Raw genomic sequence first — 25,876 nt, 5'->3', positions numbered from 1 at the left:
TAGCAGACCCTGCAAAAAAAAATTCTGGAAATCCAAGTACAGTAATGATATTGGCCACCATCATCAACATGCTTGTTGCTGACTCCCAGGAATTCAGAATTATGAGGTATACCTGCCCTACTCAGAAATAATCACAGATGGATCAATCTTTGGCTTCTTCTTCATGCTTCCAGATCAGAGAGCTGTTGCTACCATAGAGCTATTTAGCTAAACTATTACCCAATGAACAGACCTTGACCTGACAATGTGAGAGAACTGAAAGTTTTTGAGTCCTTGGTCCTAGTGGACCACCTCCCTAAAGATGCAGGTGTCACTGAGCAAATTCTTCCCTGTGAAGGTGGTGAGGCCCTGGCACAGGCTGCCCAGAGAATCTGTGGCTGCTCCATCCCTGGAAATGTTCAAGGCCAGGTTGGACAGGTCTTGGAGCAACCTGGTCTAGTGGAAGGTGTCCCTGCTCATGGCAGAAGGTGGAACAAGACAATCTTTAAGCTCCCTTCCAAGCCAAACCATTCTGTGATTCTATTGTTAACATAGGGTTAAAATGTTTCTAAAATCAGGATAGTTAAGAATAGGCTTTGGGAACGGGAGTAGGTAAGAACTGCTTGTACAGAGTCAGGTTGACATGACTATGAAGATTGCTTAGAAAACATTGGGATTGTTTCAGTTAACTGATGCGGATTCACACCTGCGAAATAAATCAGAAATATTGCGGGAGGAGGGGGGTTTAAAGTCATGCTTGGGAGAAAACAACAGAACAATGTTAAGTTGATGATTAACATGTGATCATACCACTGTTATGTAAGGGAAGGTATAAAATGTATTCACTTCAGATCAATGTTGAAGTCAGATTTGGGTGGATGTTACCCCAACTTCCCGAGCTCGAGAATAAAGGCACCTGCATATAATCATTCAGTGATTATGTGTTTTCCATGCTAACACTATGACCTTGTGATTTCAGGGAGAGGACTTTGCTGTCTGGCTAAGAGGGAGTGGAAGATCCAGGGATCTTTGCCACTGGCAAAACCTGCCTGTTGTCTTCAAGAGAATCTCTCCAAGCAGCTCACCTTTGGGCACATCCTCTGGTTCCTCCTCCAGCTCTCTGGGAGAGAATTTCATCACATTAGACACAACGTGGCTACCCACCAGCACAGTGCGCCCAAATGCACGCTTTTCCACCACAAAGATGCTTAGAGGAGGGTGCAGGTATACCTGCTCTGGGAGCTCCTGCAAAAGAATCATGCATGGGGTTCCCAAGAGTAAAGGTGATCAACCTGTGTTGAGCTATCAAATTATGGTAACCCCATCACACAAGCCTGCTGGCACCTTGCAGCTGTGCCCAAAAATCAAAGCTTTGCAGTGACAGGCCATGGCTGAGACGGCTCTTGGTGGGCAGTTTCACAGAGGTTTTATTGTGCAGCTGAACCATGTGGCCTTGGGAGAGCAAAATCCTGGACGCAGCTCCCCTACTGCAATCTTGCAGTGAGGCAGTGCATGGGTGCAGGGTGACCACAGTGTACCCTGGCATGGCAGGATCCCCCCTTCCCACTCACCACATCCATGTATTTGACCAGCTCAGTGAAGTTGGGGTTCTCTTTGTAGGACACAATCACCTCTGACTCCACCTTCCTGCCAGCACATTCAATGATCACCTGGGGCTCATCCACCTCAAACAAGTTCACTCGCTTCAGGTCCCTCAGGCCCCAGAACAGGATCTGAAGCACAACAAGAAGTTGCTGTCCGGGACACACCAGGAGTGGTACAGCCATGCAGCCTGCATTCTGCCCATGTTGCCACCCCCCAGTGACAGGACACAGTCCCCAGAAGAGGCACAGGCCTGCTCGTTCAGCTCAGCTGCCCCGCAGCTCTCCCTGTTGAGCTACTCAGATGGTTTCACCCTCATGTCAAGCACCTCCATTTCTGGCATCTGCTCAGGCCTCACAGGCACATTTCAGCTCCAAACTGGACTCCCTCACCAAGCCCTGCCCTCCATCCAGGTGCATCTTGAGGGGAAAGACAGTGCAGCAGAAGGCAGCATACCTCTACGCGAAACTCTTTCAGTACTGGGCGAATGCCCTCAGGGATGATGAACCGTCCAGCACAGGGGTCTTCCAGGTAGTTGGGATCCTTGGGCTCCACATCCTCAGGCACTGATGGCTGAACAGATGGAATCAGGACACACCAGTTGAGGAAAGTCGTTTCTATTGCATGCCATGCCATGCCATGCCATGCCATGCCATGCCATGCCATGCCATGCCATGCCATGCCATACCCCCTCTCCTCCTCCTCTAGTTCTGTGCTCACAGGCAGTCCCTGCAGCCTCCCTTCAGTTGAAAGCCAGATGTGGCCTCCAATTTGGAATCCTCTGCTGGGCCCCATGCAACCAGCTCTTCACCCACACAGCTCTGTTCAGAGAGCTGGCAACCATGCACAGCTTTCTACAAGACTGTTACCTCCAAATAGCCACTGTAATCGAGCTCGATCAGCTCAAAAGTGGCAATGAGCTCTCCGGCTGCTTTGGTGCCTCTGTAGAAATCAAAGAACTGCAGCACAGGTTTGTTGTATGGCTCATCAACCAGCTTCACATGTGGGACAGCAAAGGCCTGCCCAAGGAACTTAGGGGAGCCCTGCAGGAAAGAGGGGAATGAATCAAATCATCCCTCTATTATCTTACCACCTCGAAGACTACCACTAATTCCAGCCAATATGTGACAGTAAAAGACTACTCTTCCACCCATGTCATCCTCTGCTTTGATTTCCTCTGCTCCATCCAGAGCAGATAGGGCATATCTGTAGCAGCTCCTCTTAACCTCCAGTTCATCTCCATGCAGAACTCTGCAATGGCCTGGCATCATGCACCAGAGGACATTAAAGCTAAATCAGATTTTTCAGAGTCTCTTCCAGACAGGGTTTGAGTATCTCCAAGGATGGATATGCTACAAGCTCTCTGAGATATAGGCTCAGCATATGATCTACCTCTGTGTAAAAATTGCTACCTTATATCGAGAGGGATTTTATTCTTGTTCTAATTTGTGCCTATTGCTTGCCCTTGGGCCCCTTGGTACCTCCATGAGAAGTCCGAACTGAGCTTTTCTACCCTTTCCCACCAGGTAGCTGCAGACAGCAAAAAGTTGCTGAGGCTTTCCCTCAACCTCTGCAGGCTGAATATACTCAGCTCCCCTCCTCTGTCCTGTGTTCCATCTTGGTGACCTCCTCTGGACTCACCCCAGTATCACAGTGTTTGGCTTGTACTGGAACCCCAGGAAAGCTGCTAAGTTACACAGGAGAACCTGGTGCAAGTTATGTCATTAGCCTTAGGATAACAAAGAGGCTCCAGGAGACAGTGTGACTTTAAAGCACTAATAAAGAGAGAAGAGGGAGGACTGAGGAGGGATGATTGATGACACCTGGGGACACAGGGGAAGGAACAGCCCTAAGAGCAATATCAGCTCCCTCAGGCTACGAGCCCTGTGCAATGTCAGCCTGCCAAGGAAGCAGGCATAGCATTTCTTCAAAAAGAAGATATCCTGGATACAATGAGCACTCATCAGCCCCTGATGAGTTCAGAGCATCTCTGAGTCAGAAAGTCTCAAGCTCAGCCACAGTCCCCCGGACTCCCTGTCACCAGTGGACCAGGACCAAGCTAAGTCATGGAAACCAAACAGAGAAGTGGCAGCAGTCAGACAGAGAACCTCTGCCTTCCTTGTTCTGGAAACAACAGGAGGAGGGCAGCATGGCCATACTTACAAATTTATTGTGGCTGAAAACGTTGATTATAATGATGGGGGTCTCTGTTTTCAACTCTTCTTTTTTCCCATCAATAATGAGCTGGTCAAACAAAAGTAACTCATTCCACATAGGGCTCAGCGTCTCCTCCAGCATCTGCAGATGGAGGCAGAAGATGCAAGTGTTCCACAGTCAGTGGAAACAAACCACATTCAGGAAAGTGAGGAACTTTGGTTTGATTTCCTCTCTCACACAGCCATATGCAGCTGGTAGCAGGCAGGAGGAGAAGTGGTAAAAGTGTGGGATCAGCACTCAAGGCCAACTAGTACAAGCCAATCAACCTCTGAGACCATTCTCAATGACTGTCAAATAGTCTCTGAACATAACCACACTGCCCAGAGCATAGATACCTGAGTACTTGGAGATACAAAAGTCCCAGAAAGACTGCCATAGCACTGGCCTCCAACATGTCAAGGAGGGCACTGTCATTTTTCTCTCCCCAGGTTCCCAAGATGACAGAGGCAAGAGTTTAAGTGGTCTCACCCTGGTGGTCTGGCAGTGAGTTGAAAACACCACTCTTGCAAATGGGTCTGAAAGGCCATTATCATCTGCAGGAAGGATCCCTCGAGCCTGATACAGATGGGCTCGGAGCTGGAAATAGCTGAAATCTGGTAAGAAAATGAGAGAGGAGGTCCCCAACCAAGTCTTGTATGAGGCAAAAAATAAAAAAGCCTGAAGGAGAAGACCAGTCAGATAGGAGTGGGCACATCCTGCGAGGAATAGCTACCACTTCGAGGGGCACTCACTGTGGTTCTCAGGCCAGTACATCTCAAAGGGTTTAGTCTAGCCAGACAAGCTCAGTGGCCTCCTCAGACACCTCTGGGAAACACATGATATTTGACATGTGAAATGTGCAATGTTCTGCTATGAGCATCTGCTGTGGGGGAGCACCACCAAGCCTCAGCAGAGGGGCAAACATGATGCCCATTGCCAATATGGCAGTACATTTAGTGCCTACAAAGCACCCACCCCGTCTGCTGCTTTAGCTGTGAGGGTGCAAATGCATCCTCATGAGATCAAACTGGACGTGCCTGTCCCGGTCATGCCTTGGAGGTGACACTAGATCAGGTCCTAATTCTCAGATATATTATAATTTTCAGATCACAGTGTGGCATGGAGGTGAAGGGCTGTGGGGGGACAGTGCACCACCACAGACACTAACTCATGGATGGGACCTCTCACCTCCCTGCTCTCCTGCTTATGTGGAGAACTGGCATCTGGACTCACCATCCCTGCTGAGACGGCTGGGAGGGCTGTATACTGAGAGCTGGGCTATCTCTTGCTCACTCTCTGAAAGGTACTTGAACTCCTCAGGCAGCTCTGCCAAACAGTTTTTTGCATATTTAGTTACCCCGAGCCACATGTAGATTTCTAGTTTGGCAAAAATCTCACCAGTGTGTAAGCCAGGGACCTGAAAGCACAGAAGGTTTAGCAGCAAGTTTCACATCTCAGACCAAGATGATTGCCATTAGCCTGGGACCAACCAAAGAGCACCATGTTGGCAGAGGCAAAAGGCAGTAGTGGAGTGAGAGCTAGGTTTCCTTGTGAACTCCAGGATTTCAAGAAGGAGGGCTGAGAGCAAGGAGGAGGAAACAGCATGAAGCAAGCAAGAGCCCATGGTTTTGGTACAAACCTTACCTTCATAAAGACAGTCTGGATCTTTGCACAGTCTTTGCCTTTCTCCTCTTCAACTACTGAGTAGAGGATGTTTTGTGCGGGAATTCTGGCATATGCCACATGCCTGTTGTTGCTGAGCATCCAGATGAGTACATCAGGGAGAGTGCACTGGGGCTGGAAGGAGGGAAGAGAGGAACATCACAGCAGAGGAAGAGCATGTGTCATCCTCCTTCCATTGACAGGGAGAAAGCTTCATCTCCTCACAGAAGGGACTGCGGGCTGCGTGGCAGTTTAGAGATCCAGAAGCAAATAAAGGACCTAACACTGGCCACTTGCTTCTGAAAGTCAGGCCTGCAATATGGCTCTGCAGGTGTTGTGGTTTAACGCCAGCTGGCAACTCATCCCTCAGTGTGATGGGAAAGAGGATTCAAAAAATAAAAGTGAAAGAATTTTTGGGTTGAGATAAAAACAGTTTAATAAGGAAAGAAAAAGCTGCACACACAAGCAAAGCAAACCAAATAATTAATTCCCCTCTTCCTGTGGACAGGCAGGTCTTCAACCATCCTCAGAACAGCAGAGCTCCATCACAGAAATGATGACTTGGGAAGACAAACACCATCACTACAAGTGTACATCACTCTACCCTCCCATATCTAAAAATGTGAAAATTATTTGACTTCACTTGGTGAAAGACTTCTCCAAACTTCAACAGCACCTGTCCACCTAACGTCAGCAAACATGGCATTCTGGTTAACGCTACAACACCACACTGATTTTTTTAGTTACTTAAAACAGAAACAATGAAACTCTGAATGTGGAGAGTCTCTTCTATGGATGATAGGCTTTATTACAATGCAAGTTAGAATCTGCAGAAAGTATCTAGGGTCAGTTCCTGGTGGGAGTGCAGGCAGCACAGGCAAATCTGTTTTTGCAGGAAAAACTGTGTGCTGCAGGCAAAGCCTTGGGCTGGAGAAGCAGAGAGGTCCAGGAGGCCTGGAGCTGGACCAGCTCTGCCTCCTACCCACTGCTGAATTGCTTGGACCCCTGCTCTGCCACCAACAGCCCTGCAAAGTTGCCTGGCCTCATCCCTCATTAGAGCTATCACAGGAAACACAGTAACTTCCAGTAGCTGGAACTTGGGATTTTACATAGTGAGGAAAGACAGCAGAGGAAAAGCTTCAACTTAGACTGGTGAGAGCCCCAGCAGCCCGCTCAGTATCCTCTCCTTGCCTACCCTCTCCAGCTCAGAAAAGGGGTTCCCCAGGATCAGCTGTACCTCTTTAGCCATGAAGCGTAGCTTTGCCAGGATCCTCCTTGTCTCCTTAACCTTCTCCCTGACATTTTCTCGAGTCAGGTGCCGCCTCACCTGGAGCCCCTGCTTTGCATACAGGATCTGAACAGAAAGCACAGCTGTCACTTGACCAGCCATGCCCCACTGCCACCCCACATGGGGGGTCTGCAGGGAGCCTACTGTGTGCTGACCACATCCATCCTGCCCCATTGTGCCCTGACCTCCACCATGGCTCACTGCCAAGCTGCTGAGAGCAAACCTCCATGAACCCATCACAAGCCATTTAGAGAAGTGTGCCAAGAACTGGAGACTCCAGTAACTTATTACCTCAGCCAATACTATCTGGTAACAGAAGTCTATGAGCTTTAAAATCATTTGGAGCAGAAAGATGTCTAAGGAATAAACATTTCAGAAGCTGGTGGTCTAAGGCTTCATATAGCGCCTGCAGGAGACTTTGGCCAAGGAGCAACTTGGGGCCACACAAGTGTGGGAATATGAAGGTGTGGGAAACTGCAACACAGGGCTTGGCTTTCACCACCATTAGTACACATCAGAGATAGTGTACACATCTGAGGAGAGACTTTGGGATGAAACAAAACTAGTAATGAAATCCAGAAGGAATTCAGGCTGTACATCTACTATGGACTGACAAGGCCAGAAAACTCATCTCTTGCGTGAATTCTCTCTTCCAGAGTGTCTCAGGCTTAGCAGAGTACCTTCACCATAGCTCAGATCACGACATGCAAGAAAGCAGAGGGAATGGAACTGGAACCCAGATATGCCTAAATTTGATTTCCAGCTGCTGTCATTGAATTTTGGTCAGTCTTCCAAAGCTTTGTAGGCTGACAGGGACTATGACTACAGCTGTGCTCTGCTGTGCTGTGATAGAGGGTATGTAATTGTGCTCTCATTCAGCTAGTTGATCTTGTGTGCAGGGTGATAAGTGCCCAAGCATTGCTGTTTCTGAAGACAGAGAGATGAATGGCTGTTGTAGACCTGCTGGATACATACCCAGCCAAAGGACTGAGTTTTTAGGAGCAGGGGATCTCAGTGAGCCACCACAAAATTGCCTGCAGAAATACGGTGCATCAAAAGGCCTCCAGCAACCTACTGGGCAGCAACATGCATGTGCTCAACCACATATGCCCCAGAAGAGACAAAGGAAGGCATCAGGGCACAGCATCTGCACAAAACCAGGGGCAGCCATGGCCAGACCCTTCACTTTTCCCTGTGCTGGAAGTTGTATTGCTCTGAGCAGAAGCTGGGAGATGCTATAGTAAAAGCTTATGACTGATACCATGAGTCTTAGTCCCAGGTATACTTCTTGGCATCAACCCCTGCTGGTCCTCCAGAAGCCTTCCCCAGAGGAGGGATTGCACAGGCTCCCACCACCTGCCACAAGCCCCACAGCTTACAATGTTGCGCATCAGGTATTTTGTCCGACATCTGTCCAGGTTATTTGGATGAGCCACCGTTTTTCTCTCTGCGTTGAGTGAATATAGCCTGCAATGAGAAAAGCAGCACATTGGTATCCTCTGCACCAGGCAGGCTGAGCACAGCTCACAGCAGAGACACAAGCTCCAAATCCCTGGTACCAATCCAGATGCATCAGGAGGCTCCCTTTCTGCAATGCCCTCTCTTCTTGCAAGCTTTCTGGTTTAGAAGGTGTGCTGGGGATTCTCAGCATCTGAGGCTCCCTCGCCACTGCACTGTGGACTGAAGTGTATATTGGCCCCCAAGGGGCAGTCGTGGGGATTGAAACACTGGTCTTTTGACTGCATGATTGAAAAGAGTGAAGGAAATGTCTTTCATATTTAGGAAACATGCAGGAGTCCAGGAACACTGAGGCTGCCGTCTATGAACTGTCTCATTCCCAGAACAGGACTAGGGTCTCCTCTCCAAGCTTGAAGAGCTACAGGGTCCTTTTCCCAGGTCATCATTTCATTCTGCTCATCCACCTCAAAAGGACAAGAGAGAAGGCTGCACACAGCCCAGACAGAACATCATATGACCTCCTAACCTGAAAACAAGAAACTTCAGGAAATCAGGCACATGCTAACCTGCATCCAGCTACAAATTCCTCTAGCACCTCTCTGAGCCGCTCTTCTGCTTTAGCCTTTGGTCTTCTCAAGAGCTTCTCCACGTCATCCAACCCCTGCTCCTGCAGTGAAACCACAATATTCACAAAGCTTGTACCTGGCTGAGGGGGCAAATGCAAGGATGCATTTGCCACAAATGGCTTATGCCTTTCTGCAGAGCTGGGATTCATGAGTGCTGCAGATCAGCACTACACTGCCAGGGACTCTCCAGATCCTGAGGATAAGGAACCATCCTTCAACATTTGTTGGTACAACACCTCATGTCTCGGTCATTGAGCAGCCACTGACATACAGTGTGACAAGCTCCGCTTTCATCTTTTCAAGCCCAAAACAGAAAGGCATGGTCCTGGGAAGAGACTGCATTCCCTTCATGACAACCTGAGGCTGAGAATCTGCTTGCTGAATCATCTGCCCAGGGGTCACACAGCTCAGGACTGGCAGCAGACGACCTTGTTGTCACAGACATCATATCACATCACTCACTCCTCCAGGAACCACCACCAGGCAGTTGCACCACATGAGTCCATGTTCCCTACCCCACCTGTCTAAAGGGCAGGTGGGACTAAGCCCTGTGAGAGACATGGACTTGCATGGGTGATGAGGATGGCAAACATCTCACACAGGAACTGCACATGCAACAAGGAAAGCACACCAGGAAGGAGCATGCCACAAACACCCCGAACATGCTACCAGGCGCTCTGCCAGCTTGACAATCCAGTTGGAAATGCAGAGTCTCCATGTGTGATCCTCCCAGTAGCTCCATACATACACGCAGGGTTTTTCGTGTGTCATGGGCAGGCAGCTGTATGACCTAAGGGCAGCAGGCAGAAGAGGTTGTGGCTACTGCTGCAGAAAGCACGTAATGTCACAACACATGCACTTGCACACCCAGCAAGGGAGCAGAAGCTGAAGCTGAACTCTGTCTCCCTCACAGGGAATTGGCTATTTTGGGCTCCACAACATGGACATGGGTGCAAGCTGCTGGATCTGCCCTTTGCTGTCCCAAACTAGCACACAGGGTTTCCAGTAGAGACAGAGGCACATGCCCAAATAAATGAGGCTGACAGGAACGTGGGATGCCACCAAGATTTCTCACTGCTATAGGACAAAGTAGTAGCAAGCACAGGCCTCACAACGCAAAGACCAAGACATTGCCAGGCCTGTGAGACAAACTAGGCAGCATTCCCAGAGGAAACATATCATCACAAGAGCTTGTGTATGTGTCTTGCCTGCTCAATATAGGACAGCATATACCAAAATAGTCCTCTCCTTCCTCCGCACTGGAAACAAGCCCTTAGGATGCTGCTTGTGAAGCAGAAAAGGGACCGCTGTTATTGACAGGTCTCAATTTTCTTGGGACCCTGTCCTTGGCCATCTGCACACATCAAGCAGACACCATAGGGCTCATAGAGCTAGTGGGAAATCCCAGCCAGCTAAGGCCATGGCAAGCTGCAGGGTTGCAAAGAACAGAAACCTATAATGCATTGCTGAGCAGACTGCTAATAACATCTGGAACAACCAACCTGGGAAGCTGTGACAGCACCAGGAAAGGTGGGATAGAAAGACATGGCAGACTTACCTGTCATACTCCATGGGCTCTGGTCTCTGGCTCTTTGTCACTGATTTGTTTGGCACTGCTAAAGCTGGAGTCAGGATTTCAGTATCCTTCTCACCACCTGAACCAACATCCAGTAAAGGCTGTCTTTCTTCTTTCACTTCTCCCTTTTCCACTGTTTGCCACCCTTTGGTCACAACCTCTTCAGATTTGCCATAGTTTCCTTGAAGGTAAGCATTAAATGATAAACAGGCAAGCAGGATCACTCAGTTTTTTTAGAAAATAAGTTTTCTAGCTGACAAAACCAGAGTGCAGTCTTCTTGCTAAGAGAAGCAAAAGGACGTTTACTGCTTTGGGAACTAGCAGTTCAGTAGTATCCAACCATTAGAGCATCACATGGACAACCAGAAGGTCTGAGAGGGAGCTGGGCAATTGTAAGGAGGTCCTTGTGTATGCCTTCTCTAGTTCTGCCAGCTCCACCAAGTGCCTGCTGACTGCCATCTACATCCCTACACTGGGGCCAGCAGCAACTCCTCAAGTAGTGTCTCAGAATCAAGCACCTCCACCCTTCCAGCTTAGCAGGTGGGGGCTTTGACTCACTCTCCAACCATTGTTTCTCCATCACCTGTTGTCACATCCCCTCAGTGCCACATGGCCAACCCCAGTATCCCAGCTTACCTTCCTTTGCTTCCCCTTCTTGCTACCAAACCCTTCTACTTCTTTGTACCCCGATTTATTAGGAGAGTTTCCCCAAACTTGCCCCAAACAGGTAATTCGTACAAATGGTGCAAATCCCCAGTCCCATAGAAGAGATCCAAGCTTTTCAGGTAAGTAAAGCACTGTGCACACTCCCTGGACTCTTTCCCCATCCTTCCCAAGTTCCTGAGCTGACTTGATAGGACAGTGTCAAGTAGTGACTTGGCTGTCAGAAGGAGATTCACACTGTTCCCATGGTTTCTTGACATGGGGCCCTGGGGAATACCCACCTATAGAGACCTCAAAGCTGACAGGTTTAGCGCTGAGAGAGGAGTCCATCATAGTGGCTTCAAAGAAAGCAGCAAAGAGGAGGAATTCATCCTTTCTCCCCAGCACATTCTGAGCAAAGAGACAGAAATCAGCCTAGGAGCCTCATGTGCCAGAACAATGCCTGATGCCTGCCAGCTCTCCCACAGAACCTCAGCAGGATCACAGGACCTCTGCTGCTGAGATCACCACTGGGCTGCCAGAGACAGGACAAGATTTCTTGGAATTCCTGAGGTGTTGGTGTGAAGCCATGGCTTTGTTTGATGCTTATGTGAAGTCACTGCAAGTTGTAGGCTAAGGGATGGCTATTGCACCAACACAGCTGCCACCCACCTTGCCTCTTTCCCTTCACAACTGTGCATGCTGAAATTGGCATGGATCACCCATGTGAGCACAGCAGAACTCACCTCAGGGAGTGGATGAAGCTCTCCCACATCCACAGTGACCTCCCTGGGCTGCTCGACCTCCTGAGAGCTCCCAGACTCCCCCTCTCCCTGTAGCAGGCTCAGTTCTTTAGTTTTCTCCTTGGATTTTTTACTTGTCTTCTTCAGCTTCAGTTTGCTCAGGTCACCTCTTGTCCTGCCCCCAAGCCTCCTCTCTGCCACACTAGGGCTGCTGAAGATCTCCACTGTGATGGCCATAAGCATGCGCCCACGGTAGAAGATGCCCTCACCCATGCCTTCATTGAGGTCTTTGTGGATGTCCTGCAGAGCTGAGTTCTGGGGGGAGCCATACAGGTTCACCCAGGCTGGACCAAATGTGGGGTTAAAGCCTGCAGCAACAGGGACAGGGTCTCATTATGCTCCAGGATGCTAATGCAGAGAGACCTCCCCCAAGAGGACAGCCAAGGACACCAGAATGTCAGCGCACTTCAACCACTCCTGCTCCCACCCCCCAGGAGACTACCATGCCAAGCAGAAAGTGCATGGCGTGGGACTGCCCAGGATGTCCTGCCCCAGAGCAGCCATGCCAAGCCTCACCATTCCTGTCAGGGTCCGAGATCTCCCGCAGGTCAATATAGTGTGTAGCAATGGCCACATCACCAACATTGGCATCATCCAGCACCCGGACTTTTATCTTCCTCGACAGAGGTGGGAACATCTCAGTGAAACTAATCTGCTCGTTCCACTCAGGCTCAGTGGTGTTGGTCTCCACTGATGTTTCCCCCTGGGAAGGAGAAGGTATGAAAGCCACACAGTCCCAGCTAGTGCCCAGAGCAAGGAATACCTCACAGCTTGTCTGGGAATGGCAGGTACTCTTGTACCACCTGCAGAGAGTGCTGGGCAGGCTCTGGGGGTGGCAGTGTTCCTGCTCCTGTTCCCCCTCCTGCAATTCCTCTCTGTTTCATCAACAGGGGGCTGTCCCAAGGCCCTGGCATGTCCTGCACAGTAAAGGGAATGCAAGTGAGTAGCAGATCCAGAGGTGTCTAAGGGCTGCCTGGAGCACTCCAGGCCCACAAGATTGCCCAGGAATTGATTCTCATATTAACTGATATTATGGGACAACAAATCCTGACCTTGTGTGCAAAAAACAGGCCATTATCTCAGTAAACTCTCTCAAGGGTCTCAGGCTGAGCCCAGCTTGACACAGAGAAAGGACTTCTGCTCCAGGATTTATTTGACCCCATCCCTCTGTTTAAGGATATGAAACTCTGCCTGCAAAGCCAGTAGCTGAGTCAGTAGGTGTGCCCAGGCCTGGGGCTGTCCCATGAGCAGCTCTCTGTAGAGACAAAAGTCAAGAACAGCCTTCTTGTCCAGACATTGTATATCCATGGCCACACAGCTCAGACCACTGCTAAAGACAGCAGGACCTGGGCTTTCCTAGCCTGTTTTCATTGAGATTGCTGTGCCCCATGCTCCTGGCAGCATGAGGCCACCACATACTGCCACACAACCAAGGGAGAATCAGCCTGTCCCAACACAGACCCTCTGACAGACTCACCTGCTGCCCACAGAATGAGACCTGCACGTACGGGTCGACAAAGACTTTTCTCTCCCCTATGATCCTGGATAAACCACCCATGATGCCTGCGCTCATGCTGGGCAGACCCTCAGCACGATACAGTTTGATGCAGAACCTGGCCCAGGGTCTCTCTGCAGGGACTCTCTTAGGCAGCAGCAGGTTCCTGAAAGACAAATTTCTGTTCTGTCTCTCTCTTGGAGTCCACGGAAAACAATGCTGGGAAATTCCCTGACTGGCAGAAAAACTGGATCCTGCCTCACCACAGGTCTTTCTCCATCAGAAGAGGAGAAAATAGGGCAAAAAAGGTGGTGTGAAGAGAGACATGGCAGTGTTCCCCAGGGCCATGCAACCTACCTTTCAATGTCCTCATTCTGGTTCCTGGAATAGGTGGGAAGGAAGCCCACAACATCTCCACGTGCAGAGACAGAGATGTTGCACTTTACAAAGCCTTTCACACCTGCCTGGGTGTCCATGGGATCACTGATAACTGCCCACTTCTGGAAAAACTGGTGATCTGAGAGGGAAGAGGAGGAATTCTCTAGGGAGAAGCCTGGTTACCATTTCATATCCAACTCCATTGGCAAAAAGACTGCCCTGGCCCAGACCCTGCCTCTGAAGGTGCAGGAGGTGTCACCTGCATTCAGACAGCTGGGAAGAGAAGCAAGTTCAGGTCCTCATGCAAACTAAGTGCTTGAAAGCTAGTGCCCTGACCAGACACATCAGAGCATGAAGGAAACACCAGTTTCAGACAGAGACAGGGTCAGGCACAGGTATTCTGTGCAGTCCCTCATACCTGGCTGGCTGTACACTGTCTCAACATCCATTTTGAATGTTCCTATGCAAGTTCCCAGAAATGGTATCTTCTTTGAGTGAAAAACCTGCAGACAGCACAAGTCCCCCTGAGCACCATGAGGTGTGGGCAACCAGGTGAGATTTCCAGACATCTCGGAGGAAGACGGGACTGCCAAGAGGTGCCCGTTCCAAAGCACAACTGAGGCAGTGGTTGCAAGCTCCTCCTCCAGACTGACCCATCTGTGTTAGCCCTGGGACAAACCCATTCCTACCCAACCACTCCCACAAAGCCCACCAGCCCATAGCTCTCAGTCAAACCCAGACCAAGGAAAAGTTATGTGCAACCAATTCCATTTCTGCAGTCCCAGGTAAGCCACACCCCTACAATGGACCTAGGACAGATGCTTTCCCACAGGGAGTCCTGAGTCCATATCCTGCTGGGTTAGGGGAGAGCCATGACCCTACCAGATTAGTGTCTCCCCCAAAGTCTTGCTCAGTGCTTGCTGAACTCAACCAGAAGTGACATACAGCCTTTCACAGGGAAAGTGCTGGAGACCACTTGGCAAAGGATGTGCTGGCTGGGTTTAGCTATCTTCAGAACATCCCCCATGTCTTGGAGAAGCCCTTGTGCTTTGGGCCAGGGGATTTTCAACCTCTCTTCCTACCAGGGCTTTTCTACAACACAAAACATTTCTGAGCTCCCCTCACACCAGTCAGGACTTGCAGGATGAGGCTCCAGGGTAAGGGGCAGTAGGGAATTGCTGCCAAAACAGCGGGGCAACAAGGCAGCAGGCAAGAAAGTGCCCCAGAGGCCCCACTTCAGTCACAAGGTGAAGAAAAATCCTGACCTGGAGGAGGTGGGAAGGCAGCACTGCCCAGTGCTGTCTCAGAGCAGGGCTAGATCTCTGCCCCAGTGCAGCCACAGGAAGGCACTTTGGTCTTCCCTGTGGGCAGGTGCTTCTGGCTGGAACACCTCAGTGGTATTGGTACCCTTGCTTTGCTCATTGTTCCCAGCATCTACACACAGAAGTACCGCGCTGTACCACTTACCAACATAAGATGAAGAAGAAAACATACATACCGAGATCTCTATGAGTCTGTGGAATAAAACATCCCTTGGCTCATAGAAGTCAAACAAAAAATACTGAAAGAGAAGAGTAAGACAAGCTGATCCCCAGGCTCCCAGGCATCCCTTGCAAAAATGGGCTCAGGCATTTGGGACACCAGTGGGGCAAGGACAGAGCCTCTGTCCATGTCACATACTTCATTGTAGAACGGGCAGTTTGTTGACTTTTGCGTCGCCGTGTGCCTCTTCTCCTCTCCAACCGTGACTACAACAAAGGGGTTGATGTTCACCCCCACCAGCTTCTGTGCTTCAATTACATTAATCCCAACCTGAGAAAATATGTGGGAGAAAACCTTTGAATCAGCACTCTCTTTGTTTACATCTCTGTCCTGAGATTGTTTCAACAATATCAGTATGCACATGTACAGGGCACTCTCAGTGCGGAGGTAGATGCCTGGGGCATCCAAAAAGCATGGCTGCTGAAATTTGCTACAGCCAGGACAGACCAAAATGGTATTTGAGATACTTATTTCTTTCAGATAGGCAAGGAAATAAAGTGTTAGAGCCCCAGTACCTTTGACAATAGCAGACTTTCCCAGCAACACTTACACCCTCAGTTCCTGATCCCAAGGGGTTACAAACCCACTGCTCCCACATGGCAGGGCTCACAGAACATCTTGGAGAAGATGCTCTTTGTATCTTCTGTTAATACTTCTCTTTGAATCCTACTGAGATGGTCACCATTGGAAAGACTGGAATGCGGCTGTCTCACTGTCTCTTGCTGCAACTAGTAACAAGTCTAAGAAATGCTAGAAATGTTCTCATATTTGCTCTCAGTACAAGTAACCAGGCTGTCATTAAGGTGCAGAATAATAGCTTCAAGAAAATGATGGCAGGGTATTCAACCATCACAAAAGCTTCCTGCCTGGTTGATAGGACCAAATGTGAGTCCACATTTACTTAGAACCAGGGGAGAATTTAAATCAATTGCCAGGCTGGGAGACCTGCCCTGAAATCAACTTAGACTAATGTCAGATAATCAGCCAGAGCCACAGCTTCCTACTAGCCTCCCAGCATGCCCAAGTAAGCCCCCATGTAACCCTCCAGCCTTAGTCACATCCCACATATGTCCCTAAGGAAGACAGAGAAGGCCCTGGGAAAGCTGGCAGGCACCAGCCCTGCCTGGGTAATCTCTGAAGCTCTTCTCAGGCAGTGTTTTGCAATGGCACATGTGGCTGATTCCCTTGTCGTGTATATCCATAGCTAACTACATGGGCTCACTGATATTGGGGCCAACATTCATGGATGCAGTCCATTCAGGGAATCTTACAACTTGCCCAGGGAAGTCACACAAAGCATGATGGTCTTCATGTTAGAGGCCTTGACAGAATATGTGGCAACTGGAGAAACCCAGGCCTGCAGCAAGGCAGTAAGGGACTGGCTGTGAGGCCAGAGGCAGCTGCGGGGACACACATCCAATGCTGCAGTACCTGAAAGTTCTGTGGGGTTGGGATGGCAAAAAGGTCCCGTGCAGAGCAGAGTCTGGAGCGGCTGCACAGAAAAAAAAAGCCGAGGTGAGCAGGTCTCTTTGTCAACATGGACCTGAGTAAGTCCCCATCAAGGGAAGAAACAGAAAACCTGGCAAATAATGGCCCCTTGCCCTGGAAGTGAGCAAATCTCCACCCCAACACACCCCGTTTAGGGCCATTAGAGATGGAAGTTCTCTGACATTTTGCCAAAGCAGACTGCCATGAGCTGCAGGAATCCCCCTGGATCAGGCACTTTCTACCCAAGGACCCAAGCAGCGGCAAGAGAGAAGACCATGCCATGTATACCTCTTAACAGGGCTCAAGATGATGCCCGAAGCCTCAATCTCAGATGCATCGTAGAAATCTTCCTCCTCTTCTTCATCAGTCTCCAGACCTTTTGCCAGCTTCCTGCCTAGTGCAGCAGCCTTCTTGTCCAGTTCTTTCGCTCTCAGCCCCTCAGCAGTCCTGCAAGCCCCCATCACCCGCCCCATGCCATGAGCCATACATCAGCCCTGACAAGTGGGCTGTGTACTGCCCTCCACCCAGGAGGGTGAGCCAATACACTCAAGTAGGGCTACTTACTCCAGCTGCTCAAATCCAGGATTGCATATGATTAACTCCGATCTGTAAGAACAAAAGATGTTTTGTTGCAAAGACCAGTGTGGTGCAGCTGTTCCCTGATGCATTTAAGTAACAGTGCCCCTGCCATGCTCCTGATTATTTCTTGGCAGGGACACCATCATTTTTTTCCTAAGCTTATCCACTGTGCACCCCATTTGTCTGCTGTTTTCCCTCGTGTTCCACAAGAACATGCATGGCGTTGCTGAAGGCCAAAGTCATATTCTCTGCAACTTTGCAACCACAAGCCAGGAAGGCTGCAGAAATGCTCTCAAGCTCTCCCAAGGACTCCCAGGACTCCCAGCACCTACAGTGGGTCACTGTCGTCAAAGGCTTGTTGTGATGACAAGGTATTTATATCCAAGAGCCCTGTTCCCTTATTGCTGCTGTAGAGTGGAGATGCATCAGTCTGGCCAGAGGTGGAGAGTAAATGAGGCTGGGTTGCATCCCAAAGGCTGCCACTGACAAAAGAAGCTGTACAAACTGCCTGGAAATTTGTGCTTCCTAGGATTTCCATACCTGTCTGTCATAGGATAGACAAAATCTTCTTCAACCCAGCTCCCCGCTGAGCCATTTGGAGGCTGGTAGCGCAAATCCAACTCAATGTAGATCTACATGCAGAAAGCAAAATGGCTTGAGAGCTTGGCAGCCACAAAACAGCAGAAATGTCACGAAAAAGAGAAAAAGGGGCATGGTGAGAAAGGTATAGGTAATAGGTAACACAAGTTATTATATCAAGGAGACAGAATATGTGAATTCTAAAACCTAGAAACCAGTCTTGTCAAGATAAGAGGGACAAGAATCTGTTTGAAGCCAGCACAGAAATCGCTGAATCATCCCACAAAGGACTGTGCGTGCTCCAGAGAGAAAGGTGAAAAGCGCATTGTGATGAACACTACTAAAATCTTCATCGAAACAACCCTCAAAGACCACCAGGACACACAGCGCATGTGTGGCACACGTGCTAATGATATTAAAGACTTCTGAGAAATAATTTGTATAACCATGCTTATCCCAAGGAATGTGATGAATATGCATGAATTTTACCCATAATATCGTGTTGTTGGAAGTGGCAGGGTGTGTTTAGAGGAGTGAATCCCCAACACCCGGTGCGCTGAATAAAGCACATACCCACTTCTCTGACTTTGAAGTGTCTCTGGGCCCACTTGGGGCTAATCAATGGAAGACAAAAAGTGAGAAACTGATGGAAAGAAGCAAAAGAAAGGTGGTCATGTCTCCACAACAAACCTATTTATACCTGACTACACTTGTCTGCCTCCTTCAACAAGCTAGCCATAACAAAACACCCTCCTCTACAGCTTCCCAAACTCCAGGATTCATTGAATAAAAGCTGGCTCAAATTTCTAAATCTAAAATATACCACAAAGAGGCCCCTGAGAGTTGCCTCAAAGCATTTTTGACAATGGAACTGGGGAGAGCCCTGCAAACTGGACATGCAGAATTTAGAGCAGTCTCTCTGTGGGAGGCACAAGACAGTTGACAGAGCATCCCTAGGCAGGACAGCTTGGATTAAAATGCTGGAGAAGCCATCAGCACACAGAGAGTCTGCATTGCAAGGGACATTGAAGGACAGCCAGAGAAGTATAGAGCATGCTGGGTATTGGCACAGTCAGCACAGGTCTCAACACCCTTGGTCTGCAGGTGGCCAGCATGATCTCAAACTAACACAAACACAAAGAATTTCCCAGCAGAGGCCAAACTCACTAGCATGGAAGAGATTACTCCTTAGTAGGCTGAAGGGGATGTACAGTCTGGGTTCAGAACTCACTCCCTGGAAAAGACACATTTCTGGGGAAAGAAATGAAGCACAAGAAAGCAGCAGTACAGTGATCAGGAAAGACAGCAGCAAAGGCTAGATGGTGAAGAAGCTGGAGATAAAGCTGGATAAAAAGCTAAGGCTCTAAAAACACTCCTTCAAACCACCAGGAGAAAAACGGGTCCAAATAACTCAAGTCCCAGAGAAGAACAAGACTTGGACTAGCGGGAAGTCTAACAGCTTTATTCCCACTTTGCTAAAGGAGCAGCCTCCCTCTTGGGGTCGTATCTCTTCCAAGCTGAGCTGAGAGGGTTCCAGGCTGCTCTTGGATGGGCAGTCTTGCCTGCCCTATTTCTGTTCCCTGCAACAGTGTTCTAGGTTTGGCTTTTTCAGTGATTTTTTTCCCATCTGCTACCTGGAAGAATGACAATGCGGGAAGATGGCGTTGCCTGAGAGACAAATGGGGATGATTAGGAAACAAAAGATGTAGCTGAGTGTCGCAAAAATGCATTGAAATAGCCCTGACTGGGGGCGGGTTGCGGATGATACTGCGAGAAAAAAGGTGAGGGGCTGAGCTTGGCTCCTCAATCGCTCTCTCGGTCTCAGGATCGGAGTGGACAGGTGTGGTTTTGATGCCGGACTCTTGCTGCCCAGATGATTCACTGCCACTGCGAAGTGGTCATCCTGCACTGATTCCACTTACAGTGGGTGAGCTTCTGCTGTTGAACTGGGACCTTTCAAACATCCGACCTTACGGGGAAAGGGGACCCTGACCCCCTCTCGCCTCCGAGGGAGCGCCTCCGGGCTGTTTGCGGGAGTCAGACTGCTGCTGCCCAGCCCTACTGTTTTCCTGCCGCTGCTCCGGGTTTTTAGCTACACTTTAACCCAGTACCCCGCGCCGGCCGGGACTCCCCGCAGTCCCTGCTAGGGCTGGGCAGTTTCTGCTACATTTCGTTTGCTGCCCTGGGTGTGCCCGCCTCTGCCGTTCCAGAAGCCGCTCCGAGGCTCCTGCTACAGCCCATCTCACCATCCGGAGTGGCACCGGGACCGCCTGCCCCTACCATGAGTGTGTAGAGGAAACCCCGTTTCGATCTCCGACGTCTCTCCCGTCTTTACCGCATGGAGAGACAGCTGAGCTCGCGCCACAGCGCCCCCTGCAGCCATGGGGGAATCATCGCACCTGCCCTGCCTGGCCGGGAGCCCAACAGCGCCCCTGCCGGCTGTGACTGTAACTGCACCAAGGGAGAGGGCGTGTGACAGCCGAGAGAAGGCTGTGGTTGGGTTTGTTTTTGTTGTTGCTGACGTTGTTGTTGTTTGTTTGCCTAGTTATACATATATATACATAGTATATATACATATATATACACATACATATACACATACATATATATATACATAGTATATATATATATACACTAGTACAGAACTCTTATTCTTTTTCCCATATCTTTGCCTGAAAGCCCCATAGTTTCAAAGTTATAATAACTGGGAGGGAAGGGGGGGTAATATTTTCCATTCTAAGGGAGGTTCCTGCTTTCCTTGGCAGACACCTGTCTTTCAAACCAAGACAAACTGTTGTGCAGCCAGGGCTGCACAATACAAAACTAACCTGGCAAAGCTGAATGTGGCTGGGTTTTGGTTGGAGCAGCTCATCAGCCCAAGTGCTGCTGTTAGCACAAGGGAAGAGGCATCCAGGGGGAAAGGGCTGGGCCATACACAATGACCTTACACAGTGGGGTCCCTTCAAACCATCTCCAGCACCAAGGAGTGTGTTTAATCCCTGTCTCTTTGCTGGCATGAACGTTTATCCAGTGACCTGTATGGGCTAAAAGTCATCCTGGAAATGCTCAATTTCCACCTGGGCTTGCTCCTTGATCCAGGACTCCAGCAACACAAGAAACCTGTGCCTGTGCCGCTCAAGCTAGTGGTCTGGAGGCCACAGAGCTGCATTCCATGTGTCACCATGTGATTTAGTCATACTGCGTGTGTGAAGAGCAAGCAGAGACACAGTACCTTGCCAGACTGCTGCCTCCACCTCTGTGCTTCCCGCTCTGCCAGCTGCCCTGGCACACAGCTCTGGTAGTCCAGAACCCACTGAGCTGTGCCTGCACACCCAGCTGGCAGGAAATAGCTCATTTTAGGGTAGTGTTCATCTTCTACAAGTGCAAAGGACACACTGAGCCCCACTGCCAGGGGAGGAGGAGAGCAGGACCCGCAGAGTGGAGGGGCAGTCAGGTGTCAGAGCCACTCATGCTGTCCCAGACACCCATTAAGCCATCCAGTTAGCCTAGTGTTTAACCCAAAAGCTTGCTGGGGTTCCCAAGGCACTCTGCCACCTCATCCCATGAGCTACCCTGTGCTTTGCACCCTGCAGCAGCCTGTATACATGCACTGATTGGTGCATGCAACAGATGAGATGCTGCTTCCTACATCCATTGCCCAGGCTTGGGAAGGTTGTATGAAGCCTCCCTCTGCTCATTCAGGCCCTTGGCAGGTCTCCAGGACCCCAAGCCCACCCCATACATTTGTAGATGCTCCTAGAAACCTCTTGGTGGATGTGAAGTGTCTTAGTCCCTGTACAGGCACAATTGCAACAGTGCTTCCCAGCTCAAAGAGCACTTTGGATTCCCCCTCAGCCCCAAATCCACCTGGGGAGTACCGCATGAGGTTTCCCACAAAGCCTCACTGATTGCTGATAGCCAAACTGTCCATGGAGGACTTACACCAGTGACTCTGTTGTTCTTGTCCACAAGGGATTCCCTCAGGATTAGCCTTCCAGATGTCTTCAGGTGCTGAAGGCTGAGGACAAGAGTACCGAGCAGCCTGGAAGAAAAAGAGACTGCAAAAACACTGTACATACATAGCATCAGCACCTACATCCTGGGGAGTACCAGGATCTCCACTCTCCCACTCACAGCCCCTCCGAGCTGCCCTGAAGTGCTTTCCATAGGGAAAGCAGCTGAATACCTGAGATTGACACTGCAGCAGGTCCTGCCTCCACCACAGTCATGCCCAGGCAGCTGCTTGCAACTGAGCTGCCATTGATGGTTAAAGGCTTTTGCAGATCCAGACTCATGGAGGGCAAAGGAGATCTCCCCTTCAACAGAACTGGGCTTCACAGGAGCCAGTCTGTGTCTGGGCACCCAGCAGAGCTGGGGTGACTCTTCCCAGATAAAACCGGGAAACAGAGGCTTTACACAAGGAAACACAGATACAGAGCATAAAACTATGACCACAGGAATGTCTGCAGCAAAGAAGGCCAAAATTTGCCTACTCCAAAGGGGCTTCTTCCTGGAGAAGGGTCATCTGGCTCCCTGCATGTGGCAGTAAGGCATGCAGGATGGCATTTGCCACTCCCAACCCCAGCTTGTGTGACACTGTCTGCATCCATGTGTACAGGTGCCTCCATCTCCCCATGGCATCTCTGCAGGCAGCCAAGCTCCCCACACATCTCCATTTCAGCTGTGATCTGCTGATCTCTTGTATTCCTTCTCACCTCCCTTTTCTCTAAGACACAGAGCCTGTCCAACTTCCTACCCCCAAGGAAGGAGTCTCTCTGCTCATCCCCCTCCTTTCTAGCTTTGCCAGCTTGATGCTGCTGCCACAGAAAGGATGCACACACAGAAGTCCAGAGACCACAAACAGATACAGCAATGTAACAAATTTTTTCATTCTGTTCTTCCACACTTTCATTCTATTTAATTTTCACCATCCCAGTGCACAGACCAACTGCTTTTGAGCTGTACTGTCAGCTGCTCCCCAGAAGTGAAGGTGAGTGGATATAGTGTCAGTCCACTCATTTCCCACTGGATTCCTTTGCTCCAGGCTGTCAGGACCTATTGTTTTGTTACTGTTTGTGTTACCTCTTTGTCCTGCAGCAGTTTCTATTGACATTTCAGTCAGAGACAATTCCTCTGATCCAGCTCCCATGAGAAAAGCATCCAGAAAACAGTGACACAACATTCTGCCACACTTTCTTCTTTATCTGTATCTTGTATGTATTGTGCTCATCTGTTTCATCCATACCCTCTCTAGCATCTTTGAAAAGGTTTGCATTAGTAGCTGGTACATTTTTCTTCAGTTCTTACAATTTGCCTATCAGAGCTGACACCTTCCCCTGCATCCTCATGTTTCACATGTCCTGAAGGACATGCCTCTGCTGCCTTCCTTGCTCCATCACCACTACTTAATCTGTCATCTCTGTTCTTAGGTTTCCCTGCAGTGTTTTGCATCTGTTGAAATAGCCACTGAGTTCACAGTGTTGTGTCTGTGCCACCTAGAAGCATTTTAAATTCTGGTTGATCTTTTAAATTGAAATTGCTTTCTTATTAAAGGGTAAACCAAAGCACCACAGGTTCAGGGTTTTTCTACACCGACCAATATGTTGAATTGGGATGCAGCTTGGTCAGGGTCACCACAAGGATGTTCAGGGTGAGAGCATGTCTGCAGTCTGCAGCCAGACCTCCCCTTGTAGCTGTTTTTTATGGCCTTGTTTAACTTTTGTCCCAGCTGAGGGTCTGATCTTGATCCTTATGTAGTCCCTGTTACTGCTGACACAACTAAAAAACTCCCCTTTTTAACTTCATATATACAGCACTTCTGCCCCACCAGAACAACCAATTCCATTCTTCCTCTATAACCTGCTTCCTGCTCATCTTCCTTCCATCAAATATTCACTAAACATTTTCTATTCCCAGTAGCCGATGTTAAGACCAGTATGTCTCTTTCCCCACCTCTACTGGTCACCCCAACGATCAAAGAACCCACCTGTTACTGAAAACTTTGCTGCAGTTGTAAACTTTAATTGACAGCATTTCACCCATGATGAGCTTCCCATAGTGAGGCCAACGAAAGAGCTGCAAACAAATGGGGCAGAAAGGGATGACAACTCAATCTCAGCCACACTTGCCCATATCTCGTGGATGGTTGGGTCCCCTGTGAGCTGACCAAGTCCATGGGCATGATGAAAAGCAGCTGTTGTGGGAAGTTACTTTCCTACTGGCCAAGCAGATCATAGAGCCCCTCCAGCAGCACAGAGCCACAGGTCAGCTGCTAAAGAAGTCAGAGCAGCATCACTCTGGAAAAAAGGATGCTTGTGCCTGCTGAGATCCCTGAGCTGGCAGGCTGTGGAGTGAGACAGGACATGGGAACATACAGAGGTACTTGGAGAGAAGAGATCACCCTGGCAGGGAGTTATCTAGCTCATAGCAAATCTGCACCCTGAGGCTTCAACTCACCACACACCCAAAATAGTTGCTGTTCCTCCTCTGCCACCACCTTCTCCACCTTTCCCAGGCAGCACACTAGTACCTGAGCGAGGGACAGGTGGGATCCACCCACTGGCACAGCACAGATGGGCTGTCACAGGCTTCAGTGGGGATGGCACTGAAGAGGTGGACACGCTTCCCAGGCCCCCCCATGCCTGCCCCTGCACACACACACATGCACACATATACACACTCAAACACACAAGTCCCACTCCTGCCTCACAAGGCATCATCTGCAGTGACAATCTGGCCTTCTGAAAGCATGGGGGAGCTTTGCCCTCAACTTTGATATGCCCAGGCTTCCAGACAGTGTCACTCTGTTGAATTTTAGCTCCTGCAGCTTGTACACACAGGTCACAGACACAGTGCAAGGGGCCCATCTGCCCCTCTGAGCAGAGCAAAACAAGGAGACTACAGAGAAATTCCCAGAAAATAGTCTAGTGGAAGGTGTCCCTGCCCATGGTGCAGGGGTTGGTACTAGATCAACCTTGGTACTTGGTCAAGGTCCCTTCTAATGTAAACCAATCTATGATTTTATGACCAAGACACTGACCGGTCCCATCCCTGTCCCATACATTTCACATTATCCCTGTTCCTTACCTCCTTGAAGATGGCTTCTGGGCCACAGCAGACCTTCCTCGTCTTCTGCGTGAAGCCTTGAGGAAAGAAGAGGCGTGAGGTGCTATCAGAGGAAGGCAGCCCTCAGCCCTAAATCCCCAACCCCCTGCTGTCCCTGCTGCCCAGAGCCCACCTCGGAAGCTGAGATGGACCTGCCGCTCGCCATGGCCTGGCAGCTGGGAGAGCCGCCGGACACTAACACTGAGCGCCATGGAGCCAGTGGCGAGTACTGCTGCCCCTCACTCAACCCTGCACCTCCCAGAGTGACTCAACCCTGACTCACCCAGCCGGTCTGGCCAGAAACTCCACACCGCAGTGCCCCATGGGCCAGGCAGCCCCTACTGAGGGACATGGGGAGGAGGGGCAGCCCTGGCTGTACTGCCTTCCTCAACCCAGGGGCATCGGGCTGAGTCTCCCAGAATGTGCATCTGCCGGCTGAGAGAGCCCTAGACTGAGGGGGACCACCCAGGGAGTCCTGCAGGAAATGGCAGAAGTGAACCCATCACATGGCCACACTTAGCTGATGCTTATGGGCTGCTGAATTCAGAACTGAGAGACACCGGTCACAAGGACAGAGCCTAGCTCTGCTTTCAGCCACCTGTGCCTTCCCCAGCACAAAATCACAGGTCCTGTTGTTATTGAAACTGTGGGAAAAACTAAAACTCTCCAACATCTTTTAGTGTTAGGGCATCAAGGCATTACTATATTCTGGCCAGGGTGTTGTTCTGGCCAGGATGTGCAACAGATATAATTTCATCCACACAGAGGCCGGGCGTGCAGAGAAAATAATTCCATGACACATAGATTTTACTAGATTTTCCCAAACTTTATACAGTCAAAACCTATAGAAATTCATTTGTTTAATGTTCATTAGTCCCA

General features: G+C 49.7%; 1 protein-coding gene across 1 annotated transcript in view; it reads right to left on the bottom strand.

Annotated features, from left to right (window-relative positions):
- LOC146428906 (fer-1-like protein 4) overlaps positions 1 to 25,253 on the bottom strand; it is a 41,017-nt gene extending 15,764 nt beyond the window's left edge. Inside the window, exons 1-29 of the mRNA XM_085079054.1 lie at positions 25,131 to 25,253; positions 24,980 to 25,035; positions 23,880 to 23,968; positions 21,836 to 21,935; positions 17,855 to 17,946; positions 17,300 to 17,341; positions 17,024 to 17,182; positions 16,679 to 16,739; positions 15,386 to 15,517; positions 15,204 to 15,266; positions 14,124 to 14,208; positions 13,685 to 13,844; positions 13,310 to 13,493; positions 12,349 to 12,535; positions 11,776 to 12,140; positions 11,332 to 11,440; positions 10,370 to 10,568; positions 9,481 to 9,601; positions 8,752 to 8,852; positions 8,107 to 8,194; positions 6,677 to 6,793; positions 5,422 to 5,574; positions 5,011 to 5,194; positions 4,267 to 4,391; positions 3,745 to 3,879; positions 2,451 to 2,624; positions 2,038 to 2,154; positions 1,551 to 1,712; positions 1,065 to 1,224 (exon numbers count right to left, since the gene is read on the bottom strand). Coding sequence (XP_084935180.1) covers positions 1,065 to 1,224; positions 1,551 to 1,712; positions 2,038 to 2,154; positions 2,451 to 2,624; positions 3,745 to 3,879; positions 4,267 to 4,391; positions 5,011 to 5,194; positions 5,422 to 5,574; positions 6,677 to 6,793; positions 8,107 to 8,194; positions 8,752 to 8,852; positions 9,481 to 9,601; positions 10,370 to 10,568; positions 11,332 to 11,440; positions 11,776 to 12,140; positions 12,349 to 12,535; positions 13,310 to 13,493; positions 13,685 to 13,844; positions 14,124 to 14,208; positions 15,204 to 15,266; positions 15,386 to 15,517; positions 16,679 to 16,739; positions 17,024 to 17,182; positions 17,300 to 17,341; positions 17,855 to 17,946; positions 21,836 to 21,935; positions 23,880 to 23,968; positions 24,980 to 25,035; positions 25,131 to 25,209 — 3,799 coding nt within the window. The 5' untranslated portion in view covers positions 25,210 to 25,253. The remainder of the gene's footprint in view (positions 1 to 1,064; positions 1,225 to 1,550; positions 1,713 to 2,037; positions 2,155 to 2,450; positions 2,625 to 3,744; positions 3,880 to 4,266; positions 4,392 to 5,010; positions 5,195 to 5,421; positions 5,575 to 6,676; positions 6,794 to 8,106; positions 8,195 to 8,751; positions 8,853 to 9,480; positions 9,602 to 10,369; positions 10,569 to 11,331; positions 11,441 to 11,775; positions 12,141 to 12,348; positions 12,536 to 13,309; positions 13,494 to 13,684; positions 13,845 to 14,123; positions 14,209 to 15,203; positions 15,267 to 15,385; positions 15,518 to 16,678; positions 16,740 to 17,023; positions 17,183 to 17,299; positions 17,342 to 17,854; positions 17,947 to 21,835; positions 21,936 to 23,879; positions 23,969 to 24,979; positions 25,036 to 25,130) is intronic.
- Between the last annotated feature and the right edge of the window lie 623 nt (positions 25,254 to 25,876).

This window comes from Lichenostomus cassidix, chromosome 20, assembly GCF_008360975.1.
Source record: "Lichenostomus cassidix isolate B80296 chromosome 20, HeHo_3.0, whole genome shotgun sequence".
Taxonomy (NCBI): domain Eukaryota; kingdom Metazoa; phylum Chordata; class Aves; order Passeriformes; family Meliphagidae; genus Lichenostomus; species Lichenostomus cassidix.
Note: the sequence above shows the minus strand (reverse complement) of the source record. Positions and strands in the feature narration are given on the sequence as shown.